The 25,488-nt window shown below is 59.2% G+C and overlaps 2 protein-coding genes across 2 annotated transcripts; both read right to left on the bottom strand.

The window, feature by feature from the left end:
• Positions 1-3,155: 3,155 nt before the first annotated feature.
• Positions 3,156-13,471, bottom strand: CSK (C-terminal Src kinase). Its single transcript, XM_066328706.1, has 13 exons — positions 13,346-13,471; positions 8,753-8,829; positions 8,406-8,519; positions 7,824-7,936; positions 7,017-7,236; positions 6,603-6,696; positions 6,461-6,526; positions 6,232-6,331; positions 5,997-6,087; positions 5,352-5,425; positions 5,056-5,251; positions 4,238-4,324; positions 3,156-4,141 (listed from the first exon to the last, which is right to left on the bottom strand). Exons 2-13 carry the CDS (start codon positions 8,765-8,767, stop codon positions 3,959-3,961), a joined length of 1,353 nt encoding a protein of 450 aa, XP_066184803.1. The 5' UTR covers positions 8,768-8,829; positions 13,346-13,471; the 3' UTR covers positions 3,156-3,958.
• A 6,947-nt stretch (positions 13,472-20,418) lies between these two features.
• LOC136367192 (cytochrome P450 1A5-like) lies at positions 20,419-24,645 on the bottom strand. Its single transcript, XM_066328697.1, has 7 exons — positions 24,483-24,645; positions 23,025-23,900; positions 22,194-22,320; positions 21,587-21,676; positions 21,378-21,501; positions 21,109-21,195; positions 20,419-20,918 (listed from the first exon to the last, which is right to left on the bottom strand). Exons 2-7 carry the CDS (start codon positions 23,874-23,876, stop codon positions 20,612-20,614), a joined length of 1,587 nt encoding a protein of 528 aa, XP_066184794.1. The 5' UTR covers positions 23,877-23,900; positions 24,483-24,645; the 3' UTR covers positions 20,419-20,611.
• Between the last annotated feature and the right edge of the window lie 843 nt (positions 24,646-25,488).

The raw sequence follows: 25,488 nt of genomic DNA, 5'->3' as shown, positions 1-25,488 counted from the left end.
ATGGTTCTGTCACACGGGACACACAGAGGTTTTGGGGTGGGAATGGTCCTGTCACACGGGACACACAGCCCCTGTCCCAGGGCACAGAGGGGTTTTGGGGTGGGAATGGTCCTGTCACACGGGACACACAGCCCCTGTCCCAGAGGTTTTGGGGTGCCGGTGGGTGCTTTGGCAGAAGAGGAGGACAAGCAGCTCGCAGCAGAGAGCCGGGCGGCTGCGCTTCCCGCTGGGAGGAGGGGTGCTGTGTGAGGTGAGGAAGAGGAGGGAGGTGCCGGGGGCGGCGGGGGGGCTCCCACGGCGGTGTCTGCACCCGAGCCGTGACACAAATGCGGCCGGACAGACATACAGAGCATGTAAACAGGCACATGGGGAGAGCATGTGCTGCTCCGTGCCGCTGGTGGAGAGCGAGCCCCGAGCAAAGGCACACGCCGGCCCCGACACACACACGGCCGCACACACGCAGCATTCCCACGGGGGATATTCCCAGCCTGGCCTGCATTTCCTGGAGTGCTCAGGAGGAAAAAATATAAGCACAAAAAAAAAAAAAAAAAAATAGAGAGAGAGAGAGAGGAGAGGTGAACGCCACGGAACGGTGATGGGAATGGCTTTGTACATCGCGCTAAAAATAGTCCTTGTGATAAAGTCGATCGTGAAGGGGGAGGAGGAGGCGCCGGCAGCGCGCAGATGCGGCCGAGGGATGGGATGCCAGCGGTTGGGAAGCCCGCGCTCCGAGGATGGAGCAGAAGGGCCGTAATTAGCGCTGGTAATTAGCCCCAAGCAGCACTGAGAGAACCGAGCGGCTTGTGGTGGGCTCGTTGCACTCCCTCCTCTTGGGATGGAGGCTTTGCCAGCCGGGGAAATGAGAAGTGAGCAGCTGCTGCAGCTGGAATTGGGATGCTTTGAAGGGAGACGGGGATTTTTGGGTGTTTAGGGTGAAGAAGGCTCTCTGCAGCTCGGCGGGGAACGAGAAGGCAGAAAAGGGTGCGGGGACACAAAGCTTGTAGAAGGAGCCCTAAAGGGGAAGAGAGAGGCTCTGCAGGGAGCAGGGAGAGCCAGGGCTGCTGCTGGAAGGGATAATTTGGCTCAGGAGTTCCGTGCGGGGCGCAGGAGATGGGCAGGGATGGAAAAGCCAAGGATATGTGACTTTGGAGACGGGCAGGTGCCACGCACCAAAGCCCAGCTCTCCGCAGCCCTGTCCTGATCCAGCTGGGATCCCACCTCCGCCTGCTGAGCGGGGGGGAGAGGAGACGCAGTGGAGCTGCCGGAACCCAGAGCTGGTTTTTCCAGAGCTTTTTTTAAGCGCCGTGTCCCTGTTCCCTCCTGGCACGGCGGGGAGAGGTCCCTGTGTGCCATGGGAATAACTGTGCCGTGGTTTGCCCTGCCCGCCGCCGCTGCTGCGGATGATTCACGCCGGGAATTTGAGGCAGGATGGGAGCTGACACAACTGGGCCCGGTGCCCGTCTCGTAGCCCAGGGGAAGAGGAGGAGGAGGAGGAGGAAGAAGGGGACACGATGTGAGCCAGCACTCCGGAGCCCTGGGGCGTCACTCAGCCTGGCCCCTCTGCCCATGCTGCTGCTCATGGAGAGAGCCCCAAAATCGCTCGGGACAAATCACTTGGAGAGATCCAGGATGAGCAGCTCCAGGCTCAAAGATCCTGCCCACAGCGGCAGGGGCAACCCTCTCTGTGCGGGGAAACTGAGGCTCGGTGGGGGCAGGAGGGGCTGGGCAGGGTTACATTTCCCGATTTGTAGTGAAGAATGCAATTTCTTTCAGCAATTCTCTCAACTATACCCTGGAGGATACTGAGGCACCAAACACCACCCCTGAGAGCACGGACAGTCTCAAAAATGGGAAGTGGAGTGCCAGTTGGAGGGAAAAAAAATCTAAATAATGTAAGATCTAAATAATTTTGGGGTGAGTTTTGACCCCCTTTTTTTTTGACAGCTGGCAGGTGTCCATCCCCAGCAGTAACCCAGGGCCAGGAGGGGACACAGTGGGGGACAGGAGCAGACCTCTCCCTGCTGTCTCCCATCACGTGAAGGTTCTGGGTACTTCTCGCCATTCCCAAAGCCGTTTCTTGCAGGCTTTGCCTGTAAATGACTTTAATCTTCATAAGCCCAAAAAGTAAAGCTGCTTATCCGGCTGGGCGCTGCTGGAGCACTGGGAGGAACGGGGGGGACGTGGCCAAGAGGAGGGGGGTCACTCCAGGGGAGAGGAAACCCTAGGGAGCTACAGCACATCCCCACATCCCTCAGCCCTGTCCCGTCGCCCTCGGACATCGCGACAAGGCGACGCCTCAGCGAAGGGGCTCAGCAGCACATCTCCGCTCCGCACACTCCATCTCGCACATCCCTGAGCCGTGCCCGTGTCCCACCGCTCCCGTTTTTCCCTTTAACCCTGCTCCGAGAGGAATCTGGATCTCAATCGCGGTCCAAAGCAGGCGGCGAGCTCCGGCCCGGGGTTTGCCAAGCAGGCAGCCGGCAGAGCCGAGCCGGTGCTCCGCGCCTCCTTTAACGCTGAATAATTCCCTGCGGATGAGCAGGAGCTATTCTAAACCTGCCAGACGCCACCTCCACCCGGCTCCCTCCAGGGATTCCACGGGGACAGCTTTGGGCTCGGGGGCCCGGGACATCCGCGTCTCGCCGCATCTTTTTCTCTTAATTGTAACCAAAAATTGTAACCAAAAATTAGTTGTAATTAATTGTAACGAAATTGTACAGTTAGATACAATTGTTAATTGTTACTAAAAATTTAACGGCTTTGGTACTTCGTTTGGGATTCTAAATCATAACACGATGTACGTGACGCTTGTGTTAACAGAGCTCTACACTACTAAGGATTCTCACACTTTTTACATTTGCAGGGGGCTGAGATACTCAGGGCAGGCAGGGACGTTCAGGAGTCAGCCCCAAACTGCATCCCTCGCCTGCTCAGAGCATCAGAAAGCAAAGCCTGGCCTAAAGGGGAGCTTCGGTATCACTGGGCACCTTCACCCCTGTCACAGCCTTGTTCTCACGGGCAGGATGGAGCCAAGTGCTGCTCATCCCAACCTGTTTGGGGAGGAGATGGAGGGATGGAGGGGGTCCAGCCCCAGTTCCTCCTCTGCCAGGGGGTGCCTGGAGCCGCCGGCAACAGAGGGGGGCCGAGGCGGGGTGTGCCGCGTCCGTATGGAATGGTTTTTTTATTACAGTTTTTAATCTCACAGTCGGTAGCATTACATGAGAATAAAGCACTGGACAGGACTGGAAAAAAAGGCCTCTGGAGACAGCATGCAAACATTGCAACGAGTTTAAAGCAAAACAACCCAAAAAAAAAAATAATAAAAAGCGTCTGGCGGGGACGCGGCCGCGCTCTCCCGACCGGGCGGCGAGTCCAGCGTCTCCCCGTCAACCATCACTTCTGTCGCTGGGGGTTTTCCTTTTCATCTGTCCGTTTCATTGGTTTATTTATTATTATTCTCCTTTTAACGACCTTCTTCTCTCGTGGTTTTTTTTTCTTTTTTTTTTTTTTTTTTTTTTTTTTTCTTCTTTTAATTACATTATAAAATAAGATTCGTACTTTAGTAAAACGCCCAATGCTCAGAGCTGGGCTTTGCTTGAAATAATAAAAAAAACCGACGACAAAAAAACCAAAAAAAAAAACCAAACCAAAACAAACCCAAAAACAATAAACGCTCCCCAAAACTGAGAACAACAAAAAAAAAACCACCCACAAAAATAATAAAAAAAAAAATAGCGTGGGAGACCAAAACAAAAATAAAAAAAAACAAACCAACCCCAAACCTAGAAAATAAAAACTGACAGATTTGGAATTTTGGAAGCAACCGAGGGAATTGGGGGGGGAGCACACACACCCCCGGGGCTCCCTCCTGGCGCGGTGGTGGGGCAGGGGGACTGCCCACACCCTGGTCCCCCCCCAGCATGGGTCCCCTGCGGCTGTGGGGTGGCAGAGCCCCCCCTCACAGGTAGAGCTCCTTCTCTTTGATATGCACTAGCTGTTCACGGAGCTGGTGGAAGGACGGCCGGTGGCCGGGGTCCAGGGTCCAGCACTTCTTCATCACCTCGTAGACCACGGCTGGACAACCGTCCGGAGCATCCATCTTATAGCCCTTCTCCACGCGGGGCACCACGTCCTTCAGGGGCTGGGGGAGATTGGGGCTGTCAGGGAGGGGCTCCCCAAAAAACCAGGGGCTCGGCTCCTCCCGAACTCTGGCCCCCAGGGGCTGCTCATCACTTACAATTCTCGGATAAGGCACTCGCCCGAAGGAGTAGATTTCCCAGAGGAGGATCCCGAAGCTCCACACGTCCGACTTGGTGGAGAATTTCTGCAGGGAAGGAGGGGAGAGAAGCTCTGTGAGCACGCTCCAGCAGGGATGGGGGACAGGGGATCTTCCCCACCCTCAGGGCAGCTGCTTTTGGGCTCAGACAGTGGGAAGTGGTGCTCTGTTAGAAGCCTGGAGTTTAGGCTTTCTCTGCTAAAAGGCACTGACCCTTCAAGCAAGCACTACATTTGACCCCAGGCCGTGGAAAAGGCTTCCAAAATTGAGTGACAGCACTGGGATTGTGGGTGTGGAGTTTGAATAGGATTGTGTGACGTCACAGGGTGCAAAAGTTACAGTTTATGGTTTTAGTACATAGTAATATATATGGGGCAAGACGGAGGGCTTAGGGTGTTGGCTAAGTTCTTCTTTCACCTTCTTCTTCATGGGTTTGGGTGGTATTTTCTAACTGGGTGAAAAAGCCCACACTGTGGACCATGGGTGATCAGTTATTTGGCTACAAGTAAAAATAATATAGGTGTCATCTCGTGATTGGTATAAATTATGCTTTAAAGACCTTGGAGAGAGTTAGAGTCACTGTACTTTAGGTAAAAATTAATAAACAACTGAGTCCAAACACGAGAAAACTGAGCACTGTCCCATGCTTTAATCCCATCTCTAACAGAAGAAAAGAAGATAAAAACCCCACAGCACTCCATCACCACGTCTGGGGCAGCCCAGAACATTCCCCCTTCCCGCAGCTCCCACCACATGCACGCACTCCAAGGCTCACCCACCTTTTCTCTAAGTGCTTCTGGCGCTGTCCACTTGACGGGCAGCTTGCCTGTGTCCTGTGTGGAGGAGGCTTCCTTGGTGAGCCCGAAATCGCTGACCTTGGCGATGTTGTCCTCCGAGACCAGCACGTTCCTCGCCGCCAGGTCCCGGTGCACGAAGTTGTTGGCTTCCAGGTACTCCATGGCTTCACAGACATCTCTGGGAGTGGGGTGGGCAGCACAAGGGGGGTTGGCAGGGCGGCCCCAAAGCACGGGTGGGGAGGGTCAGGGCGGTGGGCACGGCCTCGGCTGGTACTTACAGGGAGAACTTGAGCAGGCAGTCTGCCCCGAGCACCGACCGCCCACGCGACCGCAGGTAGTCTACTAGGCTGCCCTGCACACAGGGATGGAGAGGGACACGGGGTCAGCAGCCCACCTGCTGCCCCTCCCTCACGGGGCAGAACAAGGGGATGATAGCCCTTCCTTATGGGACAAGACCCAGGGAGGATGTCCATATTTTATGGGACAAGACTCAGGGAGGATGTCACTCCCTTATGGGGCAGGACCCAGGGAGGATGTCCCTCCCTTATGGGGCAGGACCCAGGGAGGATGTCCCTCCCTTATGGGGCAGGACTGAGGGAGGATGTCCCTCCCTCATGGGGTAGGATTTGGGGATGATGTCCCTTTAAGATGGGGCAGGACCTAAGGGTGATGTCCCTTCAAACGAGGGGCAGGACACAAGGACAATGTCCCTCCCTCCTGGGGCAGATCTGGGCATGCCAAACCCCCGGGAGCCAGCAACGGGGACATGGGACACTGGACACACCATCTCCAGCCACCAGCGTGGCCCCAGCGAGATGCAGCCCAGGCTGGGGTGACCCAGCTGTGCCAGGGTGAAGCCCCAGGACCGTGGAGGGGACAAGGGGACAGAGCAGGAAGGCAGGTGGCCGGGCTGGGGGCCTCACCTTGGCCATGTACTCGGTGACGATGTAAAGGCCACTCTTCTCCTCCACAATCACCCCCAGCAGCTGCACCAGGTTGCTGTGTCGGAGCTGCCTGCGTGGCACAGGAGGGCTCAGGGCAGGCAGGGCTACGGGGACAAGAGGGGCTCCCCCGGGCACCAGGGACCACCCAGCCCTGCTCACAGGGACAGAGGCGCCCCCTCCCTCCTGCTGTCCCCGCAGGGACGGTGACACTCACGTCATGACGGACGCCTCTGCCAGGAAGGCCTGTGCTGTGGCGTCGTTTTTAATGCACTTCACGGCGACTTTGTTCCCCCGGTAATCCCCCAGCATCACGTCTGCGGGCCAGGAGAGACGGGCACAGGAAGCATCCCGGCCTCCTGGGGCCCCACCAGCACCCTGGGGGGCCACAGAGGAGCCCCCCACCCGCATTCAGGGCCACCACGGGCTGGGGACAGCGGGCTCACCTCCGAATTCCCCTTTGCCAATGATCTGTAGCAACTTGAGGTCCTTCATGTTGAGGGCCCAGCCGCCTGCACGGGGAGAAGGGGGCAGTGAGGGGGTGCTGGGGGTGTCCCCAGGGGCCGGGGAGGGGGCACGGCCACTCACTGCGGGAGAACTCGTCCTGCGCTGCCACCGTGCCCTCCATCAGCTTGGGTTTGATGAGGCGGGTGCAGAGCCCGTCTGCGTCCGTGGTGTAATGCTGGGGGGACACGGCAGGGCGCGGGTGACATCCCCGGCGCGGGGCGGGTGACATCCCCGGCGCGGGGCGGGTGACAGCCCCGGCACGGGCGGTGCCGGGCTCTGAGGTCCCACCAGGTGGCAGCACGAGGCCGCGGATCCTTGTCCCTCCTCCTCCTGGTCCCTCTGTCCCCAACATCCCCACCCCGGGGCGCCAGCAGAGAAGGAAGAGCGCCCACCACCTCCCAAGCTCCAGACGTGCAGCCCCACAAGCCCCGATGTCCCCGAATGTCCCCGATGTCCTCCACAGCGGCCGGACGGAGACGCCAGCCGAGGCCTCACCTCCACCAGCTGCATGAGGTTCTCGAAGTAGACCTCCTCGTCGATGCTGAGCTTGCTGGAGGAGTAGATGATGCGGTAGTGCTCCACCTTGCCCTCGCAGCTGACGCACAGGGTGTAGTCCCCGGGGTAGTTGGTGCTCTCCCGCACCAGGAACAGCCCCGTCTCGGGGGGGTACAGCAGCCGCTCCGCCTGCTCCCGCGTGATCTTCCCGTGGAACCACCTGCAGGGGACACGGAGGGTGGGAGGAGGGCTGGGCACGTGCTGCCTGCACCCCTGTGGGGCTGTGGTTGGATGTGGAGCAGCTTCTGTCCCTGCCTGCCTGGGGACGGTGTGTCCGTGCCCTTCCTCGCTGTCCCCACACCCGCCCCGTGACACAGCTCCTTCCACAGCATCCTGCTCCGCTCCTCCTGACCCCAGCTGGGATCCAGCCCCTCTGCACGCTCCCAGGAGGTTCCTCTGGACACTGGGAGTCACTGGCAGCTCTGGGCTGCGGCAGGAACATCAAACCCATCCCTCCTGTAGAGATCCCATTCCAACCTTCCCTCTTCCTCCCACCAGCCTTTACAGCCCCAGCCTTGGGTAAAACAAACCAATTGAAAACACAACCCAACCATCAACCACCTTCCCAGCGCTGCAGGCAGCTCCCAAAACACTCAGAGCTCTCTCCAGCAGCCAAACCCAAACCCAAATCCACACTGCTGCCCCTTCTGTGCCCTGTGAGGAATGTCCCTTCTGCTGGGACACGGCTCTGGCCACCTCTGCTCCAGCCCTGGATCCACCCTGGCAGAGCCCTGGTTGGGTACTCACGGCATAAGGCTAAGCTTGATGCCAGCTTTGACCCCTTCCCTCTTCTGGACGTAGTTAGCAGGAATGATGCCCTCCCGGCCCACCTTGTTCTTCGCCTTGTACCAGTTGGGATCCTGTGGGGATGTCACAACGAGCCTCTGAGCACGGCTGCATCCCGCCCGAGCAGCCCTCTGGGGCTTCCCCTAGCACCCTGGGCCGCTCTGGCTGGCTGCAGGAAGGATGGGATGAGCAGGGCATCGGGGTCGGTGCAGGGACCACCGATCTCCAGTGCTTGGTGGCCCCACAGGGCTCACTGTCACCCTGTCAGGCGTCCCAGAGCCCCCCAGACCCACAGCCCCTCTTTTCCTTCCCCGGAGCATAGCCCAGAACCGCTGCCTCTCCCATCCCTCCTCCTCTCCCATCCCTCCTCCACATCCCGGGAGGCACTTGCATTTTGGAGAAACCTTAACTAACGAGGCCGTGAGTTAATTAACCGAGCTCACGGCCCGATTCGCGCCCAGCGGGGCCAGCAGGACCACGGGCTGCCACTGGCACGTGTCACGGGGTGCAGGGACGGCGTCCCACAGGGAGGGGACACCTTACCTTGGTGACAGCGACGATGGTGAGGACGTCTCCTTTGCTGAAGGGCAGGTCCTGCTCGGCGGTACCGTGGAAGTTGTACTTGGCGATACATTCTGTACCGGAAGGCCACACGGCCTGGCCAGGAGCAGGGAATGCCATCAGAGCCCTGCCCGACTGTGTCACCCACCCCTGGCACCCCCTGACCCTCAGGGACTGTCCCCTCGCAAATGCAAACCCAAATGGGGTCTGTTTAAACCGAGCGTCCCCACGTTCCTCCCAAGCACCGGGGCCACCCCTGGACGGCTCCATCCCTGGCTGGGGCCACCCCTGGACAGCTCCATCCCCACCTCTCCTCACCCAGAGCTCACCTGCATCCCTGACATCTTCTCAGGAGGCTGGGAGCTCGACTCTCACAGGGGGGACACGTCACTTGGTACCATGAGACCTGTGCGGGGGGCAAAGGACGGCTGAGAACGGGGCACGGTGGGAAAGAGGTGTGGGCATCCCTGAAGGATGCTCCCAGGCCAGGTGAGCATCTCTTCTTCTCTGGCCAAGAACAGGTCCTGCCCGAGGCACTGCTTCCACAGTGTCCCCACACGGAGGTGGCAGTGGGAACTCTGGGCCTGCTCAGTCCCCGCAGTCAGGGGTGGGACCAGCACGGAGCTGCTCACCCGGATTAGGAGGCATTTGCACAGATACAGCTTCTTAAGGATGGAGTTTTGAGCGCAGCATCTGCACCAAGGAAAAACCCAGCGTGGCGTGGATGCGCCCAGAGAAGGGAAGGGAACGGAGATGACCTCCAGGAGGCCCATCCCACTCCTCTCCCAGGCTACACAGCCAGAGCCCTGCTCTCCCTGGTGACCCACGTGTGGAAACATCCAGCCCTGAGAGCTTCCCAGGCCCGGGATCCAAAAGAAATAAACGCAAACCGCTCCCTGCCGGCTAAGAAACCACTGGGACACTGGAACGTGCAGCTCCTTTAGGAGCCCAGGGGGACACGCTGCCCGGGGGTGCTGTGCTCTGGGATGGGTGTGTGGGAGGGGAACAAACCCGGCTTTATTCCCGCCGCTCCAGCCCCCAGCAAGGGATGAAGTCAGCGGCCCCGGAATCAAACCAGGCTTTCTTGGGCTGGGGCACCGAGGTCGTGCCGGGCTGGGGGCACAGAGGGGGGACACAGGCAGAGCAACCCCCCAAAATCCACCCAAATATTTATGAAGTCATCACATCCCTTGGGGTCACTGCCGCCAGAGCCCGGCCGCCCGCGGCTGGGAGTATTTTGGGAAGGAGGAAGTGAAACTGGGGGGCAAGGCTGAGGACGGGAGGAGGAAGGAGATAAGGGGCAGAGCTGCTGGGAGGAAGAGCACGGTGAGAACATGGCCCTGTTTCCACCACGTGCCCGCAGCGCTCCGGAAAAGGCGTCACGCTGCCACCCAGCACCTTCCTCACCTTCCCCCCGGCGGGGACACGGCACACGGCGCTCCCTTTTTGGCAGCAGAGAGGACAAATCGAGGCTTGGGTCCCCGAGGACAGAGTTTGGGGACCTCAGGGGTTTCCAGCACTGCGGTGTTGGGTTCCTTTCCCAGCCTGCCCGGGAAGACGCCACCAAACCCAACCTGATGGCACCTGGGGACACTGCCAGGAGTGCCAGCATCCAGAGGAGGGCAGAGCCTGGCAATGCTGGGCTGGGGTGCACCAGCTGGGAGTACAGCCCCCCAGAACATTCCCAGCTCCAACTCTCTGCCCTTCCAAGCTGATTTCTGCTTAAAATTCTGGATTTACACGTGGCACGGAACAAAAACTTCAGCCAGGGGTCTGGATCCCACCAGTCTGAAACACAGCACCAGGAAACCAGGGAACAAACTCCACTCTCTCAGGCCATGGAGGCATTTAGCTGAAGAGTGAAAGGAGGTTTAAGGAGGGAATTTCCCATCCCTGGGGCTTTCAGCCCTGTTCCTCATGCAGTGTCCCATGGGGACACTGAGCACAGGCTGGTTCTGGGTGTTGCTCAAGGAGACCTCCGGCCCAAAGCCCTGAGTCAGCGCTTCCCACCGGCCAGGCCTCATCTCCCAGTATCCAAAAATCAGCACGAGGGAGGCTTCACCCAGGACTGGAAAATCCCAGAGCCAGGGATGCCCAAAGGTTCATCCCACCTTTGCCAGCCCCTGCAGGAGCTGAATCCTCCCAGTCCCAAAGGCCGCGTGTTTGGACTTTCAGCTCACGGATGTCACCAGCATTCATATTTGATAAATGCAGCGAGGATACAAAATTCATAGCCTGCCTTCCTAAAGAGAATTTTTTTTTTTCCCTGCTAAAGAGGAAACTGCCTGAGCAAACCCCACCAAGAACACGCTCCAGCCAGCCTAGGCTTTTTTATCTCCCCGGATCGTGGATATTCATGGCACCGGACTGTGGCATTGTTACAATTACACACAATAAATTCGCCTGGCAGTTTCAAAGAGGGAGCTTGTTACAACGCCAGGGGCCGTCCCTCAGCCCCACACAGACCTTCCTCCTCTGAGCCTCGTTTTCTTCTCCATCGTCACCTAATTTCTGCCTCAAAGCCGAGAATTTCCGAGGAAGAGGAGGAGGAAACCACACGGGGCAGCCGCTGAGCAGCCCCCCTGAAGGCCTCATGTGACAGCCAGCGGTTCCTGTCACTCGTCACCGGGCCAGCCCCGGCCCCGCGCCCGCTTCCGCCAGCCCCGCACATCCCTGGGGATGCTGGGCTGGGAGAAGGACGTGGAGATGCTGGAGGAGTGGATCCACAGCTTAAAAGCAGCAATCCTGGGCCTTCTGGGAAAGGGCAGGCATCGCCCCTTCTTCTCCTCAAGGAGGATGTGCGGCAGCACATGAAAGAAATTAATAATAATAATTAAAAAAAGAAAATTAGCCAGGGAGCAGGCTGGCCGATTGGGCAGAGCAGAGTGCTGGGTTTGGCTGTTTCCAGCCCTGCCAGGTGAGGGTTTGTTCCTTCTGCAAGCTCCCTGTCCTCAAATCAGGCCTCAGGATGTGCTCAGGTGAACCCACCCTCTGCTAAAACCCCTTTTTCCCCCAGTGGAGCATCCTCAGAGCCACTCAGTGCAGATGCCCCCGAGATGGATGTCATCCCCCCGGGTCCATCCCCACAGCTCTGCTCCCGCATTTCCCCGCAGGAAGGTCGGCCTGGCAGCCAGGAGCCGGGCAGGGCAGGTACAGCCAACACCTCTGACAATCCAAAGGGCACGGGGAAATGAGCTGGGGACAGCATTCCTCTCATTCATCAAAATAAAATCGAGCTGTGCCAGACGCACGGGCGGGTTGGGACAGGAATTTGGGAGCCCCAGAGCGAATCCCGCCTGAGGAGCACCATCACCATGGGATGAGGTGGGTGAAAGATGCTGCATTTCAGTTTCAAACCCTGCCAGGGGAGGGGCAGCACCTGCCCAGCACCGGGGTGACTCTGGTTAAATGAAGTTTGGTTGTTGATGGCACAGAAGCCTCAATCCCAACGGGAACAGGCGTGTGGGCGCCATCCACATCCACCTCCTCCAGTGCATCCATCTCCCAATGAAGTCCTTTAAAGTTCAAAAAACAGCAAAAAAAAAAAAAAAAAAATCCCAAAGCAACCCCAAAAGCAGACAACATCCTCCCTGCCTCCGAAAGATCTTATCTGCTGTTATTACAACGAACACCCACGATTACTCTAATCGAAAGAAAAATGTTCCTCCTTCATCTCACCCGCCAGCTCGCAGCGTTTCGGAGCTGCTCCCCCCAAAACCAGCCCCGGCTGGGTGCCCTGCTGCAAAGAAAAGGGGACAAGGAAAGGGGGGCTGCTTCTTTTTCAGGGATTTTTAAATTCTTTCAGAAGAGAAAAAGAAGATGCTGCTGGTCAGAGAGCTGGAGGCACCTGGGGGACAGACAGGAGGAGGCCTGGAGAGAAGCTGCTCCCGGCCCCCCCATTGCAGAGAGGTTATCCTGCTTCTCCTTTACCCTACAAAAACCTCACCAGGGCGATTTTCCATCCCAGATCACCCCAGTACCCCCTTCTCGGGTGCTGTCACCTGAGGACAGGGACAGGATGCGGAGTGAGGCATGGAAAGGTGTTTTTGGCAAACGTTCACTCAAAACCGAAAAGCTGGGGGGAGGCAGCAGCCAAAGGGCAAAGAGCCACCCCAAAACTCCCTGGCTCTGCAGGGCTTATCCCACGGCTTCATCACTCCCATCCTGCGGACGGCCCTCGAGGGAGGATGGGGATGCTCCCAAAAGCTCCCGCATCCCTCCGGGGACCCCTCCGGACACTCCCTGCCTTGCCAGGATGGGGCCGTGGTCCCCTGGGAACATCCCCGTGTGCCGGGAGGAAGGCTGCCATCCTCCTCCTCCTCCCGCTCCCCACCCATCACCCCTCCGATGTGCCTTTTTTTTTTGTTGTTTTTTTTTTTCCGGACTTTTTGCCCCGCGTTTTGATTTTTCGGGGGACTTTTTTTTTTTTTTTTCCGCCCGACGGCACAGCCCCTTTCGCTCTCGCTAAACCAACGAGCAACAGCCGCGGCTATAAATAACCCGCCGCCGCCTTATTGCCCGAAAAAAAAAAAAAAAAAAAATTTTAAAAAAAAAAAAAAAAAAAAGAGAAAAGGAGCCCCCAAATTTTAAAACATTCAAACCAACAATGCGGCGCCGAAGAGCCGGGTGCCCGTGATGTCCCCGACGCTCCCGTTCCCGCGGGCCTTTGTACGGGATGGGGATGCAGGCGGAGGCGGGACCCCCGGCGGGACCCCCGGCACGCCGAAGGGATGCTGCGGGGGGGGTCCCTCCGCTCCTCCCCGCGGGATGCGGAAGGCGGGTCCCGGCTCCCCGGGGACCGCGGCGGCGGCCGTAGCGGGGTCACCGGGGGTCAGGCGGGGCCGGACCTCCGCAGCCCCCCCGCCGCTCTCCGCCCCATTGTCCGCGCCCCGCTCGCCCGCTGCCCCGCCGCCGTCACTCACCTCCCTCCGGGCAGGGGCTCAGCCCGCCGCCGGCTGCTCCATGCGGCGCCGCCGGGGCCTCCGGGCTCGGCTGGGCCGGCGGGGGGGCGCGGGGGGGCGGAAGGGGCGGGGGAAGCCGGAGCCGCCGCCGCCGCCGGAGCGCGGCGGGGCCCAGCGCGGCGCGGGGAGGGCGCGGGGGGCGCGGGGCGGGCGGGGCGCGGGGGGTCCCGGGGCGGCGGGGCCGGAGGGACGGAGCCGGGGAGGGAGGGAAGGAAGGAGGGACGGAGGGAGCGGCGCCCGGAACCGGAGCGCCCCGAGCGCAGCGCGCATGCGCCCCGAGCACCGCGCCGGCGGCGGGGCGGGGGCACCGGGAGGAGCGCGGCGCCACCTGGCGGTCACCGCCGGCAGCGCCACGGACCGGGGACAGCGGGGACCGACAGCGGGGACAGACAGCGGGGACAGCGGGGACAGACAGCGGGGACAGCGGGGATTGACAGCGGGGACTGACAACGGGGACAGCGGGGACAGCGGGGACCGACAGCGGGGACCGACAGCGAGGACAGACAGCGGGGACTGACAACGGGGACAGACAGCGGGGACCGACAGCGGGGATAGACAGCGGGGACAGACAGCGGGGACCGACAGCGGGGACTGACAACGGGGACAGACACCGGGCACTGACAACGGGGACAGGCACCGGGGACAGACACCGGGGACCGACAGCGGGGACCGACAGCGGGGACAGACAGCGGGGACAGCGAGGACTGACAGCGGGGACAGACAGCGGGGACCGACAGCGGAGACACACAGCGGGGACTGACACCGGGGACAGCGAGGAAAGCGGGACAGTGAGAGCAGCGGGATGGACAGCGGGGACAGCGGGGACAGAGGGAATCGACAGCGGGGACTGACAGCGGGGACAGACAGCGGGGACAGCGAGGAAAGCGGGACAATGAGAGCCGCGGAACCGACAGCGGGAGCAGCAGAACCGACAGCGGGGACGGCGGGACGGACAGCGGGGCCAGCGGGAACGGCGGGCACAGAGGACACAGCGGGACCCGCACCGCCAACGGGACCCGCGCTGGGAACGGCAGCGGCAGCAGCACTGGGACCCGCACCGGTACCGGCATCCCCACAGGCACCGACACCGGCACCGGGACAGGTAACGGGACCGGCACCGCCAATGGGAACGGCAGCGGGACCCGCACCGGGAACAGAAACGGGAGAGCAGCAGCGGGACCCGGACCCACGCCGCGACGGGGAATGGAACAAGCAGCTGCAAGGGGACCCGCACGAGCACCGGAGAGACACCGGCACCGGGATCTACCCCGGAACGGGACGGGCCCCGCACCAGGAGCAGCACGGGCACCGGGACCAACCCCCCCGGTTCCTGCCCGGTGTGTGCTCACACGGGTGCAAAGTTGTACTGAAATGAGGCTAAAATGCCAATAAAATAATAAAAATTGTTACAAAGCCTAAAGTAAATAATGATACAATGGTCAAATGACAATGAAATGAAGTGAAATGAAATGAAAGAATAGAATAGAATAGAATAGAATAGAATAGAATAGAATAGAATAGAATAGAATAGAATAGAAATTTATCTTTAAGGTCTTCCAACCTGGCCCATTCCCTGATTCTGTGGTCCTAGAAGATACTATTATCTGTATTATTATTAATAATAATAACAATGATGCAATAAAATTGCTCAACTAACTAATAATATATAGCATGACATCACATAAACGTATCAGAGAGCAGAACAGCATGTCATGTCATATAACGACATGATATGACATCATAATACAGAATAAATTGAATTAATAGAATTAATAGGTGACCTTTAGGGTACCTTCCAACCAACCCATTCCCTGATTCCACGAGGACAAAGGGACCGCAGGGGACAGGGAAAGCCGGGTGCAGAACCAGGGAGCTCGCAGCAGCCACGGGAGCGGGATGCAAAGCCCAGCTCGTTTTTAGGGAGCGCATCCTTGCTCCAACAGCGAGCGGGAAAGATCCAGGGACGCCTTACGGGGCTCAGGGCAGCCCTTTGCAGCCAGCCCCGAGTTTCCTGCGGGGTCTGGAATGTTCCTTCGGCCTCGGGGAGGTGTGGAAGGGGCTCATCCTCTCCCAGGCTCCTTCTGGGAGGAACTGAAAGCAGCTCGTACGCCAGAAACGCACCCGCGGTCACCAACCCACGCACGCCCCGGTGCACCCACCCGGCCCTGCACGCTCACGGCGCTGCCCTGCAAGCACCCGGCGCTTTTGGGGTGAGTGGCAACCAGAATTCCATAAACACCCTCAACACGGCGCCGCTGGAGCCAGGAGACTCCCTCCGCGGGGCTGGGGAAAAAAGCCAGGCACTAACCCAGCGTGGTGGGGAATCGTGCCCAGGATCAGGTGTTCCCGGTCCACCTGACCTAGGAACTGCGAAATGCTTTGCCATCGGAGTTTCTTCCTCCCCCTGAAGCCCCAAGACCGTCAGCATCCCCAGGGCTGGCTGGAAGGATGACGTGGGGATTTGGCGGAGGCTGGTCCAAGAGGGGAGACACGGAGAGGAATCCTCCGGGCACAGCTGCCGCGATGTCCGGGCTGGAATTTTTCCCTGGAAGGGTCATGGTTTGAGGGTGGCTGGATGGGAAGGATGGATTCACGGCCAGCGAGGCAGGGATGGACATCTCCCAGCCTTGCACCAGGAGAGGGGGCCCTTCAGCCGGCTGGGATCGGCAGGGAAACAGGAGATAAAGAAAAAGAGCGGGGGAAAATGCAGCAAGGGAGGAGCTGAGGGTGAAATCCCGGCGGGGTGAAGGATGGCAGATCGTCGCTCTGCCGCTTCTCTGCATCCCCGGCTGCCGGGCCGGGTTAGTCCCGGTGGAGCTCGGAGCCCCCGAGGGATGCCGGCAGCGCGGGCGGGATGAGAAGGGTGGGCAGGGAAAGGGAAGCGCTCCCGCCTGGGATGTACGAGACAGCGCAGGATTCGCAGGCGGTGGCTGGGAACGACAGAGTAAAGTCAGCGTGACAGCTCATTCCAGCCTGGAGGATTCGCCTTCCAGCCGGAAAAGCCCCGAGGGGAGCCGGGTTCGGCCGGTTCTGCGGCTCCCAGGGCTCCGGGGGGCTCTGCGGGATGCGGGATGCTCTGCAGCGAGGTCCGTCTGCGGCTGGACCATCCCCAAATGTCCCTTCCGGCGAAAAATGTCCCGCCAGCGGTAAACCCGGCGCTCCTCGGTGCCACCGGCGGCTCAGGTGTCTCAGGTGCCAGCGGGAGGGGACGACAGCGCTTCAGTGAATTAGGATCCTGCTCCTTCCACCCCGGTCCTGCTTCTCGGGGGGACCTCTCCCCACATGCCAAGCCTCATTCCAGTGCCCTCCGGGCAGCCCTGGTCGCCAGGATGTTTTTAACTGAAGGAAAACAGGCTGGGGACGCTGACTCTCGGCAGGTGGCTTTTCACCTCCGGGGTGGGACTTCCTTCTGCCTGTGTCTCCCGTTCTGACAGCACCAGCCCGGCTCTACCCACCCTGCTGGGCTTCAGGGAGATGATTTTAGGGGTGCACCGTGGGGCAGACAACTGGGACCTCTTGTTATGGGGTGGGGGACATGAGAGCCTGTCCCTCTGTGTGACCCCACCTCCCACTGCTACACTGCCGCCAGGGCCAGCCTTGGGGACATCCAGGGGACAGTCAGCCCTGAATCCAGAGCGCTCCTGCAGCCGAGGCAGAGTTTGAGGAGCTTCCACCATCCCGGAGGCTTTTGGCTCACACTGCCGGTGCTTGTGGCACCTGGTGGCCGCTGGTGCTCCCATCCCTCAGCCCACGGAAAATCCTGCCAGGGTGGGTGTACAGCCAGCTTTGAGGGGATTCCTGGGAGCCCGGAGCTTTTCCTGAGCAGGGCTCTGCGTGCAGGGAGGAGCTATCTTGTCATCTCTGCTGGGGACAAACTCTACCCTCGCCCTCTTTCCTGCCCTCTGAATCACAGGTACCTTGTACTTCTGATGGCGTGGGGTGATCGATCAGCCCAAACACGGCCTCCTCCCCGCGGAATAGAGGGAGGGGAAGGTGGCAGGAGGAAAAAGGGCTCAGGCTGATCCGAGAGCGCTGCTGGAGCAGGGCTGTGTACCCCGTTTAATGTGCCCAGCCCTTTTGGATCCAGCTCTGCTCCACCCACAGGTTAAACCTGGATGGAGTGCAGAACCAGCATCCTCCTCAGCCACCAGCTCCAGCACCGCAGAAGGTGCTCACGGAGGCTGAGCAGAGGCAGTTTTCCCCCCAAAAGGCAGAAACCAGTGTGGAGTTCAGAGCCCAACCCTGTCCATGTGGAGGTGCAAAAAGAAAGATGGTGTTGGGGGTTTTCTTTTGTCACCAGTGCTGGGGACAAATAACCAAAAGTGCGACACAGAAGCATTAATGCCCATGGGGAGATGCTGCTGATAACACATCCCAAACAGCCAAAGGACAGAAATTAGAAATGCAGCATGCACTTTTAGTCAGGAGAGCCGTTGGGTGTCAGAGCAACTCCTCTCTTCCATCCAGGAGAGTCACAAGTGATTGTTCTGGCCCGTTCTGGGGCTAGGGACTGGCTTTCCCAGTGAGGAGGTGTCAACAGCCCGAGTGCTGACATCAGGCAGGTGTCACAGCCAGAGGCAGAGGTTTGTGTCTGCCCAGAGCTTTTCCTGCAGGAATGAGCGTGCTGGGAGCATTTGGAGCATTTGGAAGGGGAGCTAGAGCCCAGCTGGACTCATGACTCATTTTAAAACCAACCATAAAAGCGATTTTCCACGGAGTGATCAAAGCTTCCCTGGCTTATCACCGCCCCAATTCCTGTAACAAAACCGTGGCTCTCACAGACTGCCTGGGGAGGGCTTAATTGAGGAAGGTCATTAGGAGCAGGCAAAGATAGGCGAACGGGAACCTCTCACCTACTGTGAGTTCCTGAGGCTTTCATGGCAGTGGTGATGGAAAGGGGAGGCTCAGGCTGGAAACCAGGAAAAGTCTCCTCACCCAGAGAGTGCTGAGCACTGCCCAGGCTCCCTGGGGAATGGGCATGGCCCCGAGGCTGCCAGAGCTCCAGGAAAGCTTGGACAGTGATCTGAGGCACAGGGTGGGATTGTTGTGGTGTGTGTGGCCAGTCCAGTGGCTGGACTGATGATCCTTGGGGTCCCTTCCAGCTCAGGAGATAAAATTCGATGATTTTATGGACCCCAGCAGGAAAACTGGGGCCTCACCTGCTGTGTGGGCTGTTGGCTGGGATGTCCAGGAGCAGTGAGCACGTAGGGATTTCAGACCAAGGTCTCAGGGGTCCCTGCTGCCTTTGCAGAATACCTGGAAAAGTCTTCCACAGCTCCATGGGGTGGTTCTATCGGCATCAAGAGAGGGAGAGGTGCTAAATGTAGGTAGGGAGTTACAAAGTGGCTGCTCTGCCACCAGGCCACGAAGGGAAGGGTAACTCGCCTGCCCATTCCTCTCCCCTCCAGCCTCTTCCCTTCCCGTGCTCCATCCTGACACAGGGTTGACTTCTTCAGCCCTCAATGAATGGATTTTGGGGAGCCTTTCCACCAGCAAGAGGCTGTTCCAAACTGCTGATGTTAATATTCAGCTGCTTATCTGCCCCGGGGCTGTAAAACTCTCATCTGCCAAAAGGGGGAAAATAAATTTCCCTCTGTCCTTTCTATCTGCTCCCTCTTATTGCAGCCTTATCAGCACACCCAGCCAGCCTCCAGGGCACAGGAGTCACGCAATGGCTGCAGCAAAGGAGGCCTGTGGTCCCGCAGCAGGCTCAGTGCCCTGTGTCCCCACGGAGCCAAGTCCGCCCCATGGGGACGGCACGGCACTGACGACACGACAGCATGGCACTGAGCGCTCCTGCCGCTCTTCTGAGTCACCAGCCTAGGCACGGAGATGCACCTCCAGCGGGTGTCCGTGCAGCAGGGGAATGCTGGCTTTGGGATGTCCCTTGTGGGAGGTGGGTTTGAGACTCCGCTGCGTTGATCTGTGGCCTTGGTGTTGTTGGTGGAGCTGGTATTGGGCTGGTGAACCTCATGAGTTCTCCTAAAGCATTCTCCCACTTTTTTTCCAAGGCCTCTGATAGCCTGCAGCGGGTCTGGACCTTCCCCTCCAGTCCTTTTCCTACGATATCGGGATTATGACATTAGAGGGGGAAGACAAAGCTGCTGTGACACCAGCTGCTGCTTGTGCTGCCTCAAAGATTTTGGGTGGCTCTGAGGCTGTGTCACCCTGGTGTTCCACCACGAACTGGTGACCAAGCAGGGCCTGAGCACACAGAGTCACTTCTTTTTCCCCCAGGTTGGTTTAGCGGGTCTGGACAAGCCGGGATCTCCCTGAAGTCTTGGGCAATTGGCTTCCCTGTTCTCTTCCCCACCACTCTTTCATCTCTTCTGGGAAGCTTCTGTGCAACGCCTGATGAGCGATTGGCATTTGGGCACTGCAGGAGCTCTGACTGGAGCCCCACTGCTCAGGGTCTGCGGCTGTGGGGGCAGAATCCTCCCCTGGCAATGGGTGCACCGGGGGGTTGTGCTTATCCCCGTGTCACCGCTGCCAGGTGGTGGCTTTGCGTGCAAGCTGGGCAGGAGGAGGCATCTGGCTCTGCTGGCACGGGCTGACTGGCAGCCAATGTAAACTGTCAGGTTTGAGCTGGAGCAATTCCTGGTTCTCATTCTCTTCCTGCCATGAAAACACCTTTGTTCCAGCCCGGAACAGCAGCAGCAGCTCAGCTTTCTCAGCAGCCAGGGCTGAAGGTGACCTTCCTTGTGGCTTTCCTTATGTCCTTCCTTGTGTCCTTCAAGGCCACCACCAACCACGGTGAAGGTGGTGGACAAAGGCTCAAGTTGCACCAGGGGAGGTTTGGATATTGGGAAAATTTCTTCACCATAAAGGTGGTCAGTGCTGGAGTCACCATCCCTGGGACATGGGTTTGTGGTGGTCTTGGCACTGCTGGCCTCGATGATGTTAAAACCTTTTCCAACCTAGACAATTTTATAATTCTGAAATTCTGAAGCACCAGCTCTGGGGTTATGGCATGGCTTGGCTGTCCTGCATCTATCAGAGAGCAATTCCGAAAGGATACAATCCAAGACTGGACGTGGTAGAATAGCTAGCATTTAATGGAACAGCCAACACCAGAAACACCAGGAAACAAAAAAAGGCAACAGTTGCTACAAAACGAAGCAAGAAAAACAAGAGTCCCGGCAGTTGCAGTTTATTCCGTCACCCCACAAAAGCGTTGCGGACCCAGCTCTGCTGCAAGGACACCCTGGAGATGTTTGCTCCTGCTGCTCAGCTCCTGCCCCTCACGGGGAAGCGCTGCCTGGCCTGGAAGTGCTCACACCTCTTGTGCTTCAGGGACAGGCCATAGCGCGGGGTCATGTCCACCCTGCCGCCCTCGCACACACTGAACTCCAGCTGCTGGAGCAGCGTGGCCAGGAAGAGGAACACCTGCCACCTGGCAATGTTCTCCCCGATGCACCTCCTCTTCCCCAGGCCAAACAGCAGCACCTGCTCCCCGTCATCTTTGTTCACTTTGGTCCCGTCAGCACTGAGGAAACGCTCGGGGCTGAAGGTCTCCGGGTTCTTCCAAAGCTTCCTGGAAGGGAGAACATGGGGCGTTGAGACGGTTTCTGCTGGTCATGGGTGTCAGGGGGGACACTGGGAGGTGGGAACTGTCAGGAAGAACATCCCTGATGGTGTGCCACCACAGGAGGGGTGCTGTTTGTCACTGCAGGAATGCACATGTTTGCCACCACAGGAGGGTTTGTCCCTCACGAGGTACTCACTCATCATGGTTCACTTGCCACTGGTTGACGAACACACAGCGATCCTTTGGGATGTAGTAGCCGTTCAACACCGTGTCCTTGGTCGTGCTGGGGAGAGAGAAGATGGAGAGCTGGGCAAGCCCAAAGGTTCTCCTGCATCCTCAAGGGACTGTCAGGCTGCTCCTGCAGGGTGTGACCCAAAGGGGGGGTTCTGAGGAGGCAGTTGTGCCCTCCAGGAGCTTCATGTGGTCACCTCGTCCCTGAAGCAGCTCTGCCAGCCCAGCCCGTACCTGTGTGGGATGGTGAAGGGCAGGAAAGAGGAATGCCTGAACACCTCCAGGATAAAGGCTTCCGTGTAGGGCAGCGTGCTCCTGTCTGACAGCCGCGGCCGCCTCTCCCGCCCGATGGTCTGGTCTGGGGAGGTGGAGAGCGGGAGGAGGGTCACATCAGGGCTGAGCAGAGAGGTTTGGCCTCAGGGGAATGTGGTTCATGGACTCACCGAGCTCTTCCTGGATCTTCTTCTGGATGTTGGGGTATGTCACCAGGTACATGAGGCTCCAGGACAGGGCTGTGGTTACGGTGTCAAAGCCTGGGCAAAGAGGACGGGGTGTGGGTGAGCTCAGCACAACTCCCACCCTGGCCTGGAGGTGACCATCACACGGGGCAATCTGGGGTGGCTGAGGAGGCAGGGGACGTGCTGGACACGCAGCAAGGCTTGAGGCTTTATTCTGCCATAATAAACTTTGCTAAAATATCCTGCTCTCTCAACCTGTCCGACTCCTGGGTTGGGTCAGGTTTGTGCAGCTTCTCCGGAATTGGGGGAATTTCCTGAGAAAGATGAATCAGCCCACAGACATCTCCCTCAGCTGGGAAAAGCCAACCTTGGCTCGTGAGGCTCGGCTGAGCTATAACTCACGCCTTTCACTTTTCCAGAGCTGATGTCCCAGACTGGCCTCTAGAGCTACTCCTGGAAGGTCCAGTGAGCAGGAGAGGCAGTGCTTAGACCCAAACCGGCTGCTGGTGTTGGACAAGGAAGGGTCAGAGAAGAGCAGCTGAAGGAAATCTGAGAGCATCCACTACAGCTGAGGAAAGGTGGGAGAGGATACCTGCTCCAAAGAGGTCGTTCACAAGGTTGACGATCTTCTCCTTGGGGATCTGCATGGCCATTTTCGTTCCCAGTTTTTCATCCAGGCACTGCTCGATGAGCGAGTCCGTGATGTCCCGGATGTTGTTCTGAGAGGAAGAGGAGGCAAGGTCACAGAGCAGGATGGGCAGAGGGGTGGGTGCTCCTGAGCAGCCCCACCTGGTGCTGTGAGAGTCCGGGGTCACACAAGTTCTGGGGAGCATGATCCCTCAGTGGTCCCTATGGAAACAAGGAGGGGGTTCTCCCAGGAACCCGGGCACAGAGCAGATGGCCAAGCAGCAGACTGGCCACACCACACAGGGAGTGGAGGAGACCCTGGGACGCTCATGAAGGTGAGTCTGGGGAGGTCCAGGTGGGACGTCGGGAAAAGGTTCTTCCCCCAGAGGGTGCTGGGGCTATCAGTCTACTGCTGGCTTGTAATAGGAAGTGATGTAAGATGCGATCGATTAAATGCTGATTTGAAAGCAAACTAAAACTTGGCTCAATGTTTCCCAGCACACTAGACCAGGCTCCCCAGGAAATGGGCACAGCCCCGAGGTTGCCAGAGCTCCAGGGGAGTTGGGCAATGCTCTGAGGAGTGGTTGTGTGGGACACCCGCATTGGTGGGGTGTCTGTACAGGGCCCACAGCTGGACTGGATGATCCACGTGTGAGCCAACTCAGGATCTTCCACGATTCTATGATATTCTATGATTCTGTGAGAAGGAGGACTGGGGAGAGACAATGGCCATTGCTGTTTGGCTGCTAAAACAAAACCATCTCGCTGATAGGAGAGCAGGTGAGGGTCCCCTTACCTCATCGTAGGTGTCGTAGTGCTCCTTGACCCTCTTCTGCAGGAAGCCGAGGAAGTACTTGTTGAAATCTAAAAACAGTTTCATGCTGCGGCTGGGGAGGTAGCGGAGCACGGGGATGAAGTCGGCGGGGTTGCCAGCAGCGGTCACGTCAGTGAACTCCTCGGTGGAATTCACCAGGCGGAGCAGCTCCTGGTCCTCGTGCTCGTAGCGCTTGCCGAAGCACATGGCGCAGATGACGTTGGCCACCGACACCACCAGGTAGCGGTAGGGCTCAAACCTCTTCTCCTCCTCCATCAGCTGCAGGAACTTGGTGACCAGGTACTCGGCCTCCTTGGAGACGTGCTCCTCCAGCAGGCAGCTGCACGACGAGGTGGGGCTGGGGGCGATGGAGAAGCTCTTCAGGGCGCTCTGGGCCAGCTTCCTGCGGGCTCTCCACACCTCCCCGGAGTCGGGGCTGAACGTCAGGCTCTGCCCGTCTGTGACAAAGCGGAAACTGTAGAGGTCGGGACGTCCCATGAAGTCCTCTCCTTGCTTGACCAGGGCTTGCCGGATGGTGTCCAGCCCGCTGAGCACCAGCACGGGCCGGCTGCCGATGCGCACCTCCATCACGTCCCCGTAGCGCCGGCTCAGCCGCGTCAGCGCCAGGTGCGGGTCCTTGCGCAGCTCCAGCACGTTCCCCAGCACGGGAATGCCCCGCGGGCCCGGCGGCCTCCGCAGCCCCTCGGGCACGGGCTGCTGCTGCAGCCACTGCAGCACCGCAAACACCAGGCAGAAGGCGGCGGCCGCCAGCAGCACCTCGGTGGCCGACACCGCGCCGGGGCTCCCCACCAGCGACATCGCAGCCTTCAGCATCGCCGTCCGGAGCGCGGAGCGGCCCTGAGGGAGCGAAGCGCCGTGAGCGGGACAGCCGCCACCGGCCACGGGCTCGGCGCTGGGCTGCTCCTGACGCTGCCACTCGGAGCCGCAGCCCGGAGGCGGCTCAGGGGACGGAGCTGTCCCCGCGGCGCTGGGGCTTTCCACGGCGCCAGCTGCGGACCTGGGAACAGCTCCAAACGCACCCACCCATCCCTTAAGGACACCTCAACTGCCTGAGCCATCAGTGACATCCCTTTCCCCACAGAAAACCAATGCCCCGCTGCCATCCCTGCTCTTGCCAGGGAGACAGTCTTGTAGAACAAGGCGTGGAAAACTGCAGCTGAGCAATCCCTGGAAGCGGAGAGAGCAAGCAGCACTCACTCCGTGAATGTCGTTCCAAGACTACCAAAAGCCATCATGAGTTAGAGCCAGGAGGATGGACCTGCTGGTCACAGGACTGAGGGATTTGGGAGTGGGGATCCCACAGGGTTGCTGCGTGAGAACAGTTGTGCAGCTCACTGGGTGAGCAGGGACACCCAAATATGACCTTCCTGGTCCTATATCCATGTTAAACGTCCCCTAAACACACAGGCTGTCTCCTACCTGCAGGTCCTTGGGCTGGTTTTTACTGCTCGGGGCTCCCAGCAGAGATTAGCAGCGGGAGCAGGAGGGAATCCTCCTCTGTCTCTTCAACCTTCTTGTTCTGTCACCTCGTTCTCCTCTGCCTGGTCCTTCTCTTGTCACCTGGAAGTCCACGGGTCTCTAAGCTCACTGCAGCGCGGGGTATTTATCCCCCGAGGGACTGGACACAGCAAAAGCCCTTGGGAATAGCTACCCATTAACAAAGGGGCCGAGCCTGGCTGGAGCCTGCCCAAGAAGCCAGGGAAGCGCGTTTCTCCCCTCCAGCAGGCTCTGGGGCATGGATGGTGACTTCTCCTCCTGGCCAAGCCCCTGGAGCCTGCTGTGGGCAGGCAGAAGGGAGTCCCTAGGACAGGGAGGAAGGAGGAGATCCCTAAGCCTTGTCTTGGGATGTAGGACATGCTGTCAGCCGTTGCTTGCCTATGGAATTCGGGTACCAGCATTTCCCCCAAAAAACTTTTCTAGGCTGGCCAAACTGTTCGCAGCAGCCAGAGAGGGCTATCACCTCCAGGGCCACTCTGGAGGTGCTGGGAGCTGCGGGCTGTGAGCGAGGGGACACGTTTGTGACAAGCCGACATCCGCAGCCGTCCCCATCCATCCTCGGGGAATCATCCGGCAGGTCCCTCGTCCCGGGAGTGGTGGCGGCAGGATCAGCCGGGCCAGGGGCAGAGCCAGGCTCAGGTTAACGATTGGCCAGGTTTGCGTGAGAAGGCGGCTGGCTCGCTTCCCCCGGCTCCTCCGGGGCAAACGGGCAGCGAGGATCGGGAGGAGTGGCGGGGAGGAGGTGAGCCCGGCAGATAGGGGAGGTGAAGGGGCAGCGCGGGGCAAGGCTGGGGCACTTCACTCCGCACAAAGTGAGGCTGACACACGACAGGGAAATGCCCAGGCGGGGCAGAATTCAGGGGAGGTTGGGAAGTGCGGCTGGGATGAGCGGGAATGAGCCGAAGCTCGGGGGTTTGGCCCGAAAGTT

Source organism: Sylvia atricapilla, chromosome 13 (genome assembly GCF_009819655.1).
Source record: "Sylvia atricapilla isolate bSylAtr1 chromosome 13, bSylAtr1.pri, whole genome shotgun sequence".
Classification (NCBI taxonomy): Eukaryota; Metazoa; Chordata; class Aves; order Passeriformes; family Sylviidae; genus Sylvia; species Sylvia atricapilla.
This window is presented reverse-complemented; position numbering and strand designations above follow the sequence as displayed.

Excerpts from the sequence above, each read along its gene's own strand:
- CSK (XM_066328706.1), bottom strand. Across the intron at positions 4,325-5,055 it reads CAGAAGCACTTAGAGAAAAG|AAATTCTCCACCAAGTCGGA; the intron begins GTGGGTGAGCCT and ends CCTTCCCTGCAG. Across the intron at positions 4,142-4,237 it reads GAGTGCCTTATCCGAGAATT|CCCCTGAAGGACGTGGTGCC; the intron begins GTAAGTGATGAG and ends AATCTCCCCCAG.
- LOC136367192 (XM_066328697.1), bottom strand. The coding sequence starts at position 23,876 with ATGCTGAAGGCTGCGATGTCGCTGGTGGGGAGCCCCGGCGCGGTGTCG. Across the intron at positions 21,502-21,586 it reads GAAGATCCAGGAAGAGCTCG|ACCAGACCATCGGGCGGGAG; the intron begins GTGAGTCCATGA and ends CCACCTCCCCAG. Across the intron at positions 20,919-21,108 it reads TGGCAAGTGAACCATGATGA|GAAGCTTTGGAAGAACCCGG; the intron begins GTGAGTACCTCG and ends TCTCCCTTCCAG.